General features: G+C 38.8%; 1 protein-coding gene and 1 long non-coding RNA gene across 2 annotated transcripts; one reads left to right on the top strand and one right to left on the bottom strand.

The window, feature by feature from the left end:
• The first annotated feature begins 883 nt into the window (after positions 1-883).
• LOC116211543 lies at positions 884-2,047 on the top strand. Its single transcript, XR_004157695.1, has 2 exons — positions 884-1,283; positions 1,573-2,047. It is a non-coding gene; the product is annotated as an uncharacterized LOC116211543 (long non-coding RNA).
• Positions 1,796-8,539, bottom strand: LOC116211542 (sodium/hydrogen exchanger 2-like). Its single transcript, XM_031545984.1, has 15 exons — positions 8,382-8,539; positions 7,566-7,778; positions 7,343-7,461; positions 6,763-6,860; positions 6,225-6,284; positions 5,443-5,489; positions 5,166-5,360; positions 4,599-4,645; positions 3,983-4,049; positions 3,793-3,893; positions 3,584-3,685; positions 3,148-3,286; positions 3,013-3,075; positions 2,778-2,861; positions 1,796-2,335 (listed from the first exon to the last, which is right to left on the bottom strand). Exons 2-15 carry the CDS (start codon positions 7,737-7,739, stop codon positions 2,015-2,017), a joined length of 1,617 nt encoding a protein of 538 aa, XP_031401844.1. The 5' UTR covers positions 7,740-7,778; positions 8,382-8,539; the 3' UTR covers positions 1,796-2,014.
• Positions 8,540-15,335: the final 6,796 nt, after the last annotated feature.

Here is a 15,335-nt window from a genome sequence, read left to right as displayed (position 1 = left end):
GCCAGTGTATCCGCCAAGTTAATTCGTGTAGGAGGCAGAACTCAAACTCAGCCTTCCAAAATCCCACCAACCTTAAAAAAAAAAAAACCTTTCCAGGTGAGATGAGCATAATTTGGTTAACCATACTTGCATTTTTATTATTTACTATATACTTTTACTAGAAATTTTTAATTTTAAGTAAAATATCTATTTTGTTTCTTCTAAATTTCAACCGGAGTTTTCGTCAAATAATATTTTCTGAAAAAATTCGACCAAATTTCACAATGGAAAATTCCTTTGGAGTTTCTTTTTTCTTTTCTACCAATGGAAAATTTCATCTTATGGTTCCGTATGAAATTACAGTTTCTGTTTGTTGTTTTGAAATGCCTATGATGGAATTTCCGACGGATTTGCATTGGAAATTCCCTTCGATATTTTTTAAAAGAATTATGTACCGATCTAATTCTATCGGTAATGCTATCATAATTTTCGACGGAACTGTTCCGTCATTCATTCCGGATTTTTTGTTGTGCCCGACAGATATCTTGATGTGAACGTTACATCAACCCTTAGCCATCAAACAAGGACTTCACCTTACGAAAAGCATAGCCTGGAGATACATAAAAGTGGAGACAGATAGTGCCACGAATCGTCGTCTTGGAATAAAATAGAGAAATGAGATTTAGTGCAATACAAGTCCAAATCGTCGACTTCGGAATCATGAAAAATTTCAAGTATAATTGTCGTCAGTGAAACTTTCGTATTTTTATTTATTTATTTAGCTTTCATTTATTGTTGTACTAGGTTATGACCTCTCTAATAACCCTTGCTAAAAGGATTTGATAAAATTGATGGGAAAGATATGAGAATCGTGTATTAATTCTCTACATGCACCAATTTGTTCAAGTTCCGCCGATATTCACGCAATGATGTTTTAGCTAATGAGTCGTAGTATTTGGGGACCGGACCATTGTTGAACACACCTTAAATCAACACCGAAGAAAACATTAGCCGTCTGAGAGACCGATCAGTGATTCTCAAGGAACAACCTTCCAATGCTCGAACCGGAGTTTGGTTGAAACGAGAGAGTTCTTTGGACCTAGACACTGGTATTTTTGTAGCAGTACTTGAGGCCGGTTCATCTATGGTCTCTCGTGGAAAAGAGTGGATCACCCTGAGATGGCCGCCAAACATGGTGGCACTCAACTATGCTCAGCCTCGATAGCCAGGCTTCGGTCACTGCCTAGCCCATGCCCTATGGACATGGATCGATGGTGAGGTGCGTGGTGCCCCACCTGAGCCAGGTCAGTGCCTTCAGCCTAGCCAGCTCCTCTTAAAGTAACCGACTTAAAATATCAGAAGAGCAAATAGGCAGCGCCCTCGATTTCTATACATTGATGTGGATTCTTTGGCACTGTGATATATCCCTATAGGCGTATTTTGAATTAAGTGGGATTAAGATACCACAATAATTGAATCGGGTCAATGACCTGACCCCAGAAAGCATATTATCCTATTATTCAACTTGACAATATTGCAGCTTTTGGCATGCCATGACAGAAGGCTCATGTATTCTTCATTTTCTTCTACTAGGTACCATGTTGGCAGCCGGCCACGGCTCTTCTGGATTATGTATCCTTATATAACATGATTTTCCATTGACAGACAATAATTTAAATTTGATACCATACCGCAAATAATTGAAATCATCCAGCTTGTTTAAAACTGGATTCCGAGATTTCTTGCAATGTAAGGATGCTTCACCCAAACACATCGACAATCATAAGCATCCAGTTGTGAGTCAACACTCTAAAGATTGCCATAACTTACGCTCTTGTTATTGACTAATCAATAATTGATTTATGTACAACATAAAACCGTGCCCCCCGCCATATATTTCAGGATATCATGGTGTACGATTCCATTTTTTTTTCCAGCATTCAACCTAGAAGTGTAATCTAGCCATAGAGCAGTAATGTCACTTTATTTTAAATTACTTACATGGTGATGCTGCTATTTTAGCCGGACGTCCAGACTATTGGAGTACTTCCTCTGCAGGTGAGCTCTGGACTCCGGGAACAAAACCCCTTCCTCCAAAAACCGGGCGCATGTAAGAGTCATCGAACTTACGCCAGTAGTAGTGCACAGTGTGTGACGGAGTTCTCAGAAGCATGCGCAAACTTCCCACACGGTTTACGTCGTGGCCATTTATCTCTGGCTGTGCGTCTTGCCCGTTGGGCAGAAGTGGCACCCAAAGAGGCTTAGTCGATGATAACTCAGACTCTGAGGGTGCACTTAACTGCTTTTGTGGAGGAAGCAGAAAGCTTATTAGAGGCTTCGTGATGAATCCGAAAACCTGAAACAAGAAAATTACTATAAGGCATGATATAAACAACAAATTGAAACGAAGAGGCTCGCTAGTGGCCATGCCAGTCATGATCTGGCCTGATTAAGGCTAAAACTGGCCTCATTACTAATCAGAGATGGCCCAAGTTCAGTGCCATAGCTTGCTGTTATATAGCCAGAGCTTGCCAGTGGTGACTGGCTAGCTACAGGGCATAACATTAAGCAGAACAGCAACAGTATCAAATATTATTATGTGTTTATCCCGTCCAACGTTCCAACTGCTAATCACAAGCCTCCCTTACAACTAAAAAATATTTTATATATATTCCAACTGCTAATGGAAGTTCTTATCCCGGCTTCTAACCCAGTATAATTCCAAGTTCAGGTTTGCACCCGAAAAACGTGGTGGTACTGAAACCATAATCTTCTTTAATTATATTATAGAACCTCACCATCGTACTGAAGAGGACTATTGAGATGGTGCTGGTGATCATGATAGAATTTCCTAGCAATTGGGTATGTCCTGACCTCGTGAACTGCACAAAACGGTGCAACATAGCATAAGCAAAATGACACATAAGAAAACCACTCGGATAGTATCGTTAATCAAACGCGTCTGTCTAGGAACTGAACATCAAAGATACAACCTCAAACAGGCTTGTGAATAGAAATATCAGTTGTTTATACCTGATTGTAAGCAAGTGCCATAGAGACAGCTCCTCGCATGAGCCCAGCCCACCATATGATGACCTGTTTTTGGAACCACTTCTTAATGACATGTTAAAATGTACGGAATTTATGCGTAAATGTTGCAGTGACTACCTGATGCTTGAGCCCGATTTTGTGGCTTGCAGATTTTCGATTTAGGTTGGAGATGAAAGATAAGGGGAATACAAACGCTGCCCTTCCCACCATAATCAGGAATAGTAGTATGCTGCTCACTGCAACTGATGTTCCCAGTCTGTATTCAACAAGAGGAAACTTAAATTGGGGAAGCCGGAAAGAGAGAGATTCCTTAAAATTATAAGCAAACGAAAGGGTTAATTTGTAGTCTGAAGGGGCATCATAATATTCCTAGCAGGGTAAGTTGTCATTGCTGACATGTACCAGTCCCAATCATCGCCAAGGAAATCAGTATTAGAACTATTTTAATGGGATTAGGCCTTGTGCTAATCTGATGGCCTTTATGTGATGACATCTATGGATACTCGAGCAATATTAAACCAAAATGACTTAATAAATCTTATAAGAATGCCACCTCTTGCCGACGACTTTCCACTTCTCAATGTCCAGAACATCCATGCCAACATACAAGAAGATGAAAATCTCTGATATAAATGATAATGTGGCGAAGGCATGCCTGCAAAAATTTCACCAAAAAAAGCAGGGAAAAAGGGTTAAAATTTAAGACAGATAATAGACTGTCTAAGCCGTACTCTGAACGGTAAAGAAAACTGTTATACGTACTTGGTCGTAATTCTTGAATTGTCAGTCACATTGTGCCAAGTGTAATGGGACATGACGATCCCACAGAAGAACACCGTTAAAATTCCACTTAACGAGAACAGCTGCAATTAGGATTCTAGGGGTGAGTACACATATAAGTGGAAAAATCAACTTCACGTAATAAGACATATAGGAGAGTTAGAGATCTCACTTCAGCAATCATGTAGGAGAGGTAGGCCAGTAGAATCATAAGAGCAACTTCACGATCAGTGGAGTGCCTGAAATAGTGACAATTCTAGCACTTAAGGTTCATATTAACATATGCAGATGACACAAAAAGTTATCCTAAGTTCATCGACATTAAGAAAAAAGGAAATTAATTAACTCCATCCAGGATAGAATCTCCTTCATAAAATAATGGCCAAAAAAGAATCTTGAGGCAGATTTACATGAAGTTCACTGGAGAATTGATGGTCCCCTCAGAGAAACATTCCTTTTCGAAATCCAATGTTACAATATTTCAAGAAAAAAGAGGAAAAGGAAGTCTGATGGTCTGAAATAGGTCTTTTATAACAGAAATAAAATGGCCTATACACCAATAAGTTCACCTTGCCTCCTTGGAAAGTTTTTCGATCAATATATAAATAGGACAGTGTTTGGAGGGACAACTTCATAATAACGATGAGTACATTGCCTGGAGGCTTTGGACATGTCTTATTAAATCAATGGACAGATGAAGGGAAAGAAGATGGTATATTACAACTAACCATTAATTAACTACCTGCCAAAGATTTATCGCCCAAAAAAAAAAAAGGAATAAAACCTACCTGCCAAAGTAGAGCTTCTTTATAATGTATGCACTAAGCAATCCAACCTTCAATTAGAAATTCAAAATGTCAGAGCAAAATATGACTGGGTAAGCATAACAGGCATGCATTAATTGAGAGTTGCAGCAGAGAGACACATCAAAAAATGTTATTTTCAGGTGCAAGGCTATCGTTTTGGTTCATGAGAGGTAGCTTGCTTTCTCGGTTGTGAAATATGATATAGATACAGACTTGGATGATATCAGGCAACACAAGAAAGCTTGTGGAGAAGCCTCTGCATAGTCAACTTCCTTTCTGAATAATCACATTTAAAATGTTACACGCTTAAGCTACAATTTATATGTTATTTTGTCCTTGTTTATTACTAACTCGTATTTCATTTTACATCTGGATTCATGTAAAATTACTTAACAGTAGCTAGCTGCTTATAAAACTAATGAATATAATACTTTTGATGGGAGGAGCACCGATTATGGAACTAGGTAAACTAATAGAGACAGAAAGTAGTATGATCCACATCACTAGCAAACAAAAGGATGAGAATTGAGGGAGGGATGGAGAACTCACAGCTACACCAAGCAAGGTGCTTGTCAAGAATAAGTAAGAAAGGCTAGCAGCAAATCGCAGTGCCACACCCGATGTAATACGGGAAAGATCAAACTTTTGAAGTGCGTTGAAGATTACAACAGAAGTGGCATCATTCACCACACCTTCCCCAAAGACTAGACTGTATAGCAAAGGTTTCTCATCCTGACTGAGCACCTGTTCCATCAAATTTTCAGTTCGGTGTCTCATCAAATTCGAACGCGATAACATAAGGGCACCCAGTAGTCAAGAAATTTACCTGCAAAGTGCAAACCGAATCTGTAGCAGAAAAAATCGCTCCAATTGCTAAACATGGCAAAAGAAAAAGTTAGATAGAGGATATTAAAATAATAAAATCCAGACAGAACATTATTATGCTTTGTTTGTTTACAAAATAACACTTAACTTAACTTTACTTTACTTTTCCCTCAATTCAACAACACAACCATTACTTTTTTATCTTTTTCTTCAAATTATCTCTTATACTTTTTCTTATCTATTATTTAAATTAATTTTTTAATACTAAATTCTCTCAACTATTCAATATTTTTTTCTCAATTCAACAATACGATCATTATTTTTTTATATTCTTCTTCAAATTCTCTCACATACTTCTCCCAACTACTTTTGTCTTCATCTCCTCAAAATAAATTAAATCAAATTAAATTAAGCTTAACTTTGTTACCAAATGCAATGTAAGTTACAATAAGAATTAGTCTTTCTAAGATGCAGACTCTGTTTCATCCCAAACAGAATCGGTGTCGAGAAGCAGGAACGATGATAACAACAAAGGGCCACTGTATTTTAATTGAGAAAGAAAGCACACTACATGCCTATGGCCAATGATCATTATTTTCATTGCATGTAAAGCAAAGTAGCGCACTGAAGTAGCAAGCATCCAACACCAAAGAAGTATCAATGCACCATCTTGCCTTATAAAATAGTTTATCAATACAAAAGCTAGCCAAAAGATGCAATTGTAAATATTTACAATGCAAATTTGTGAAAATCAAGACAAGCATCACAAAATAACTGGCATACCAAGATAATCGCTCAAATCCAGAAATCCGACTTCCAGGTGTTTGAATAATTGTGCTGAACCTGCATATCACAGTTTTTCAGTTTAACATGATGGCTGAAAAAAATCTAAATTGTAGAAATTGATTAAGCAACAATAATAGAAAAGCTAAAACAAAGAACACAGCAGCTCTTAAGACTTTCTCAAATTGAACTTTACAATCTATCAACCTGATTGACATGGTATGTTTGGTCAAACACGCATAGATCCTCCAGCTCCTTAAAGGAGCTCTGAACTTGACATCAATCTAATTCAAACACAACTACAAGTATATCGGGAAGTTAGAAGAGAGGATTTTCTTCTCTTTTTAGTAGTTAGTATAAGGATAAAATCAGAACAGAAAGTGAGACCAACTACCCTCGCCTCTAGCTTTATATGGTATAGATATAGATGTAGAAAATTGAGGAACATTTAACAAGTAAAATTTTACGGAAACCATACCAGGAATTTTTCTCTAGCAGATATGACCTGATAATATTAAGAAAGATATCCAGAATGTACCTAGGGATATAATGGCAAAGGAGATTAAGGTGCCAACAATGCCAAACGAGGTGATTGTCATAAAGTTTCTAAAGAACTGCTTCTTCTTCACCTGGAACCTGTGAAAATTAGGCAAATAAGTCAAATATTGAGAATACAAACTGCAAACAGATTGATAATGATAAAGAAGAAAGCTTAGGATATTGTTCCTGATCCATGAGGCCAAACAGGTTTCTCATATAATACCATAATATGCAATCCTAACATAGAAGCAGGGAGAAGATAATTCCTAGAGATTCCACCACTGTCAATTTCTCAATAAATGTATAATGAAGATTGGCCTTGATCGCATGCTTCTAGGTATGGACGTAAAAGCCACTTAGCATGGACAACGAAGCACAGGACAAGAAACATGTAGTCATCTCCTAATGTAGAAGCAAGTCGTGGGACAGTATCAGTAGTTTAAGCAGCTAAGCGAAATTATGACGTAAAGGAAGAAACATAGAGTCTCAACAGTTGAAGTGACCAAGCAAAACAGTAGTGTGTATGTAGATATTGAATCGACTTCACAATAGTGAGCATGGCAGAATCAAAAATTTACCCGGCATTAAATATAATAGGGGGAAGGAGATATATAAAGAAAAGCTCCTCGCTGAAAACCAAAACATGTGAACTTTTTCCTTTGGTTGCGAACAGCAGAATAGTTCCAGTGATCAGACCCTACAATAAAAGCCTCGTTATTCGATCAGGGATTGCACATCTTCGTCCCCAAATTGAGTAGGGGGGGTGATGCCAATTGTGCTAAAGGTGATGCAGCAACTCACTATAGCAATGGCAGTGATGGACTCATTTATCCACCGGTTTTTCTCCAGGAGATGGCCGATCACAATGCAAGCACACAGGAGTGCCACAAACAAAGTTAAGGCAAAAACGGACACTTGATCAGCCTCCGACCGCATCTGCAACATCCTTGACACGGCTCCCACGTTGAGAGCCATCTTGCTTCCTTGATCGGCAGATCAATTCCAACCAATAAACTGCTAACAAAAAGAAAGTTAGTTATGGTCCGTCCATTCTCAACGGCTTAGCACTCTGAAGCAATGAGACCTTAGAATCAAAAACTGAATCGAAGTATGAACCAGCAGAGTCTATCAGTCACCAGTCAGACCAGTCACTATAAATCATTGCAGAAGAAGAGTAAAACTGATTCGAGATAACATAAGCTTAAAAATTGTGAATAAAGAAAGAGAAATCCAAATTGAGTTTTGTAAACTTCCGTAACTTCGCCGTCAAGCTGGCGGCAACAGAGATGCACGGAACCGATGAACTCGAAGTAATCGGCGATTCACTACTTAATTATGCTAAAACAGTTTAAAAAACCTAATCTAGGTAAATCCATGAGATGGAACGATCCCGAAGATTTCTGACAATGCACACAAATTTCAAAGAAGCAGAGCATCGAAAAGCTCCGAATTGGCCGATACACGATCCTCATTGCCCGCTACCCGGCTCCTCCCCTCGAAAACTCAGTTCAGGTGTTTTCGCCGAAAAAGCAGAGCAGAAGAGGAAACTTAAGAGCTAAGGATTCGATTCTCTGCTCTATCTCTTCACCGTCACGTTCGCAGAGTCCAGTAGCTCACCTCGACGACTCGCATCTGCAGCCCAGTCCGGCCGCGGCACGACGGAGGGTGGGGCGCCGGCTCCGAGCTCGGAATCTCCGACTGGTTGTTGACTCGACTCGGTGACTGACCGAGCGATTCCCGGGGTTTGGTTTTTGAGAGGGGAGGAGACGGAAGGAGAGAGCTTTTAAAGCGGGACTGGGACCGCGAAAGAAGAGGAGTCCTCAGGGTTATTGTACGGTGAAGTTTGGAGCAGCAGAGGAAGAATCTGGAATCTGGAATCTCGAAGCTGGACCGTTAGATGAAAGGGCGAATTACGCATGGGACCCGGGGAATGGCGTGATGTGGAATGTACGCTAGGGTTGTCCCGCAGGGGAAGGAATGAGGAGATACCAGGGGGTCTTTCTTTCATACTGACTGCTGCTTTTCTGCTGGGGAGGACCAAGTAAGTAACAACCACCTGTCAATGCTCTCCATTTCCTATATTCTCCTTGAATAAACCAACAATTTTCCGTTCGAGACATTAATATTACATCAAATCATAATTAAATTTTTTTATATCAAATTGAATATTGACAGATTAAATATAATTAAATGATCTATTTCATGTGTCTGTTGTTTAATAGTAGACGAAAACATATTATTTCTTACTTTTTTTTACATTAACCTATTATGTGTATATCATATTGTCCCTTCATTAAAAGGTTCCGTCGAATTTTTAACGGTAAACAGATGAAATGGGCAATATAATGTATATTTAATAAATCAATGTCTAAAATTTTCTTATAATCAGATTTAATGTAATATCAATCTCTTAAGTGAAAAATTATTAGCTTACTCCTTCTTCGCTATCATTTTCTTCTTCTTCTTTTTATTACCCCCCCCCCCCCCCCAAAACACCAAATTCCTCCTTATATTTTTATCATTACTCAATAGCTGGTGCGGGAGGTCTCCTGCGAGACAATGGTGGGCAGCGGTTATTTGGGTTTGCATGTAATGTTGGTATTGCTGTGTGTTGGCTGAACTGTGGGGCATTCTCACGGGTCTAGAGCATGTTTGGCGTCTGGGCTGCCGGCACATCGAGCTCGAGGTGGATTATGACGTTGTTCAAGATCTAAATTTTAGTCATGAGTCTTGTGCCTTTTCGGGTTGGCATGCTAGCTAGTGGAGTCGGTGCATGAATTGATGGATAGGAAATGGGTTATTGATGTTATGCACGCGTATTGGGAAGGTAATTTATGCGCGAATTGATTTGCACGAAGAGTTTTGCAACTGCTAATCAGTCTATACCATTTTCAATATCCTCCGACTTCTTTGGGAGTACTTTTGTTGCCATATCATGCCTTTATATTTCTTAGTTTCTTTGCCATAGCCCTATATGTTCAATAGTTTTGTTAAAAATTGAATCATAATAGTTGAATTATTATTAAAAAGTAAAAACATTGCTCAACTTCATCTCTGGCCGTGAAAAAAAATAAATAGACCTCCGCTAGGGAGATAAGGGAAGGTGATAGGGCAAAAATAGGAAATGTGAGAGCGCGAGAGTACGAGAAAGGAATTAGTAGGGTGGTTATTATGAGTAACTAGACAAAAGGCCTGTGCATAGGTACATGTTAGAATTATCAAGTATATATGTATTAAAAGGACCAAATGGTAATTGAACAGCTATATGGGTAGTATAAAATTTAGTAGCAACTATTTGTTTTATAAGTTCATTTCCTTTTTCTTTTCAATTGTGAAAATTTATTTAATTAAAGTTACTTTTTTATTAATCATACTTTGATTAGTGGTTTTTTTAATATTTTTCTGGTCAGATTAACTTTCACAACAATGAGAAATTCCCTTAGGTTTAGGGTAGAAGAGTTTTTTGTTTTACTCTTGTGAAGATACTAAGGGCATAGATCAACAAATTGAGAGTTTTTTAATGTTTTACCATGTATAATGCATATATTTTCTATATATATAAATATCACGGACTGTCGAGCTTCCATAATTGAAATTTTTTGGAATTTCGTGAGTAATGCGACACGGCAATCGCATGTCATTTGCCGCATAATAATTGCTTGGAATTTTAATGGTCACTCAATCATAGACTTTTTATGTCTAACGTGGCATTATTCTATGAGTTGTTTTAACTTTTATAATTGTATATAGATATAGATTTTACTAAGGGTGTCCAAGTCTGGGTATCCTATATTTTTCATGGTATTTGAACCATACTTTGTAGGTAACCAATTCCAAAATCTTGGAATCAGACTCTATCCTATTGGGACTTGGAACTGAAACCTACCCGGAATTCGTATTATACCATAGGTTTTGGATTTTTTTAAGAACATGTATATTTTTTTTCTTCATACACAATAATTAAAATAAATAAAATAAAAAAAAAGATCTCACCCACATCATCCAAAATAATATTATAAAACTAAACATCCCCAATGAAACTTGTCTCGATCGGTGGGGGAAGGCGAAAGGGGATGTGGAAGAGCAGAGGCTGAGGCTGATGATTATAGACTCATGATTTAGACATTGAACTTGAGTTTAAGTTTCTTTTCCTTTTTGTTCAATAACTTTATTATATTGATCAAATATGAATACAATATAAAATAAAAAAGAAATAGGTCTCGAGTGCATGTTTTGGATCAAGTTCTGGATATCCTATATAGTGCAATTGGAATCAGAACCTATTTTCATTGGTTCCTTAAATTGTTATTAGTTTCTACCTTGCTATTAGTTGGATCTACTTGGACCATACTCTAATTGGTCTTACCGGTTCCGAGCATACCCGATATCCATGCACACTCCTACATTTTACTATTTTACTATTTTAACCTCAAATAGAAGAATCTCTTGCTTTATACAATATGTATGTGTATATTATATATATGCTAGAGGTAGATCCATGCTACGGATCCATGCTACGCACAAGATAAAATAAAAAATAGAAAAATAAAACTTTTCCTTTTGAATGTTTAGATATCAACTTTGTAAATTTGAGAGATTCTCGAATCGTATCTTTTTTCTGAAAATTTTATTATATATAAATTAAAAAAGGAGCAAAAAAAGCGAAAAACACAGGTTGAGTTGGAAGTTGGAATAGGAAGAGAAGAAAAGTAGGGCAATGGAAATAGAGAATTTGGAGAGAGATGAAGAAAAATAAGGAAGAGAGTGGTGTTGCTAGTGGGTAGGGAGAAAATATTCATTGAGAATGAGTAATAATCAATTCGAATACTGATAAAACTATGCTTTCCATGTCTCTCACCCTATTAAGTACGATTAGGATAGTAAATGAAGTTGTCTTCTACCTAACTCTCACCTTATTAAATCGGGTTAGAATAGTAAATGAAGTTATCTCCCACCCTACTAAAAAGGATTAGAATAATAAATACCAAAATAAACTTTAAGTTAATCTTTATTAAAAAGTTAAAAAGAAAAGAAAAAAAATTATATTTATCTCTCACCCTGTTAAATAGGATTGAATTGTAAATGTACGGACCCAAATGTGAACTCTCGTTGGGGCCCGCATGTGCGCTTTTGGATCGCGCGGCTTGGGAGTGTCCACCTTCCTGGGGATGCGTGACGGACACGCGTGAGAAGGAGTCGCCACTTATCATTTTACAATCCGAAGGTCGAGGGCGGATAAGTTACCCGGGTCTAGGAGTATGGAACACCTAGTTTTGCTAAGGCAATGGTCTATAAGGAACCAGAAAGTCCGAGTTAGGGGATTCATGTTACGTGCGAGCCTATATCCTTCACGCCTTTTCGGTACTCTGGTTTGCTAGGCTTGCATGTTTTAATTATTTATCGCGTGAATTAAGTTACGCTCGACTCGCATGTTTTGACATCGTAAATTCGATGAATTAAGCGATATCGGTTGAGAAGCCAAGAGAGAAGTAAATCTGTGTGTCGGGGAATTGGTTCACAATCTTGCGTTACAGTTCATCAAACCGTGGAGGTTGAATTCCTGCATGAACCAGAACCGCGAAATCTCGGATTTACTTTTGACTGGGCAAGCACGAAATCGATTCGAATGATTCGACTCTCGGACCGTTTGCTTACCGACTGAGATTCTTACAGAATGAACGTACAAGATAAAAACCCTTACAATGCTCTCAGAAAAATACAACAAATTATAAATTACAGAGGGGTGAATCTTAGTCGACTCGCATTCGATTATTATTCCACTCTAACTCAACATGAGTTTAGGGAAAAACCGATAAATTGAAATTCGAGCGCTCTCACTGAATAGGACGTTGGACCCTGTGAGTGTTGATCAGGGCGTTAAACCCTATGATCGATGAATAGGGCGTTGGACCCTAAGTGCAATGCGTCCTATGGGTCGGGTTCGACTCGTATGGACAAACATTAAACATGATAAATAACACGTATTTTATAAAGGCGGTATTGTCATGATTTTACAAAACGCATTTAAACATACAAGCATGCACAAATATGTTATGTATGGAATCGATAAAACAATACTGACTTCATGCATGTGGAAAAATACGAGGAAACTCGAGAATCGAACTTGGATCTGTCTAAGAAGGCCGATCTTAACCCAAGGAAAGCAAGCCAAGCCTCGGTCACCTCTTCTTGAGGCAAACCCGAGAGCTCTTTTGCTTGTTTCAGGTCGGGATGGTCTTCCGAGTGACGATCCAAACGTTTCCCGACATGCTAACATGATATATGATGACAAGCATGCATAATATAACATGAAAACGCATAAAAATTAAATCTTGCATATGGAATATGTCATATACTCCATATCACTCCATAGCCATGCAAAAATATAGAAGGCCCTAACTCCTCTAAGTCGAGAATGTTCTACCTAGCCTCGGGATACGAGGAAAGAGTCAGGGAAGTGTTCGAGAGTCGGGTGACTCGGTTGAACGCTTGGAAGGGTGCTCGGGTGCAAAGGATGCACGTTTGGGCAAGGATGGGCGCGGGGGCTCGCGGGCGGAGCGCGCGAGCGTGCGCGCGGACGGGCGTCTGGCACGCGACTGTTCGAGCGGCGACTGGTGTACTGTTCACCCGAGAGCACGTCCTTCACCCGAAATGAAGAAATCAACCTGAAATAATGAGCAAATGACTTCAAACCAAAAATCTAAGTTCATAAATGAACTCCTTGGGTCCAAAACATGTGGTCCATGGAGTTTGAGAATTTTCGAACTTAAGTTGAGATGATGAACATCGGCTTCCGACTTAAGAACTCAAAGTTTTCTTGGGATTTTCTTCGGTTTTTCTCTCTTGGTTTTAAAGTGTTGAAGCTTGCTGGTTTTGGCTATGGAGTTGAGAGCTTTTCTTGAGGGAGAAACCTTGAAGAGAGTGTACAAAAAGAGAAGTCATTAGCTTAATGAACTTTATGCAATATATAGACAAAACTAATAAGCAATTAAGTAAAAGCAAGTGCCATTAACCCCTTGGATTAAGCTTGGGTGGTTTGATTAAGGAAATATCAAGCCTCATCTTCTTCCATTGCATTAATGAAGAAGAAATAGGAGTATTGATGTGCATTGATGAAGATGGAGTGTTGTCTTCAAATTGTAGGCTTGATATTTTCCTAAAAGGATGCAAGTTGCATGGAGAAGATGACAAGGATATGAGGGTGAATGTGGACCATGCAATCTTGATGAAGAAGAGCCAAGAAGCATTGATGAGCATTGATGAAAACTTGAGTGTTGTCTTGAAAGGCTTAGAGATATTTTCATGCAAGTGTGCAAGAGAAGCTTGGGGTGGACGGTTTGGCAAGGGAAGAGTTGCCCTTGGGCAATTCGTGGGTCCCATGGCCGAAGAGGAGAAACCGGGAAAAAACTCGGGTCTCGATTGATTGCGTATTCGAAACTCGTGGTTCGAATTGAATGTCGAATTATCAATATACGCGAGAAAATGGATTTAATGAACCAAGATTGGCACTTTTCGTGGAAAAATGCCAAAGGTCTGTATGAGGCTCGGAAGCTGATTTTGCTCATTTTAAGCACTCAGAGCGAAGTTGTTCGCTTCTGACATCATATCTTGTGTCTGCATCTCACGTTGGTCATTTTGACATAAGTTGTCAAATAACGTGGATAACTGACCCTTAAGCCGGCAATGCAAATATGGAGCAGGAGATGTCCTAGGAGGCTGAAACTGGATTTCTCAGATTGCTTTCTGAGTTGCTTGGGCGATCCGGAGATTACTGTGATCTCTGTTTGTCGAGATTAGACCTCTAAGGACATGAAAAGTGTATCTAAGACCCTTAAAGCACTGTTCGGGAGGTCCCGATGAGTTGTGTGATTCATTCCGACGATTTCACGTTGAGCCTTGAGAAGGCTAGCACTGTGTAGGGTAGACGTCCGGCGTCAAGTTTCCGTAAAAAGGACATCCAGATATGCATTTCCACTAAAAATGGCCATTTTTGATCCTCGGAGGTTATTCGGGAAACTGAAAAGGGTTTTGCTGTCTGTTTTGCCCAATTGGGAATGTTCGCTGGAGTTTTCAGGGCAATGCAGTATGAACTTCGTTTGTTGTAATTCCGTTAGACCAGTCTCCGGTTACGCATTTCCGAAGAGAGGTATGCCCGTTTTGTCACTCGGAAGTCATTTGAAGTGTCTGAGTGGCTTCCAAGAAACAATATGAAGCATTGTTCATGCTCTGTGTACTTGTGGGGCATGACCGAATTTGACATTTGGATTTAACTTTTCTCTGGGAAACCGACATATTTGGACTTCCACTGAAAAGTCGTATGTATACAGAAAGTTGTTCTGTATAGAACAGATGATTTGAAAAATGCTTTTGAAGACACTTTTCATCTGTTTGGCACTGATGTGGATTTTTAAAGTCCAATATTGGCTATCTTCCGACGATCGAGCGAACTATTGGAAAATAGGCATGTTCGTGTGATATACTGAAAATATCGGTTTTGGATGTTGTTGAGCTCTCTAGTCACTATGTTGCCTTTTGATGACCCTTGGAATCTTTATGTTGCTTGCGCATGTC

The sequence above is a fragment of the Punica granatum genome, chromosome 6 (assembly GCF_007655135.1).
Source record: "Punica granatum isolate Tunisia-2019 chromosome 6, ASM765513v2, whole genome shotgun sequence".
Classification (NCBI taxonomy): Eukaryota; Viridiplantae; Streptophyta; class Magnoliopsida; order Myrtales; family Lythraceae; genus Punica; species Punica granatum.
This window is presented reverse-complemented; position numbering and strand designations above follow the sequence as displayed.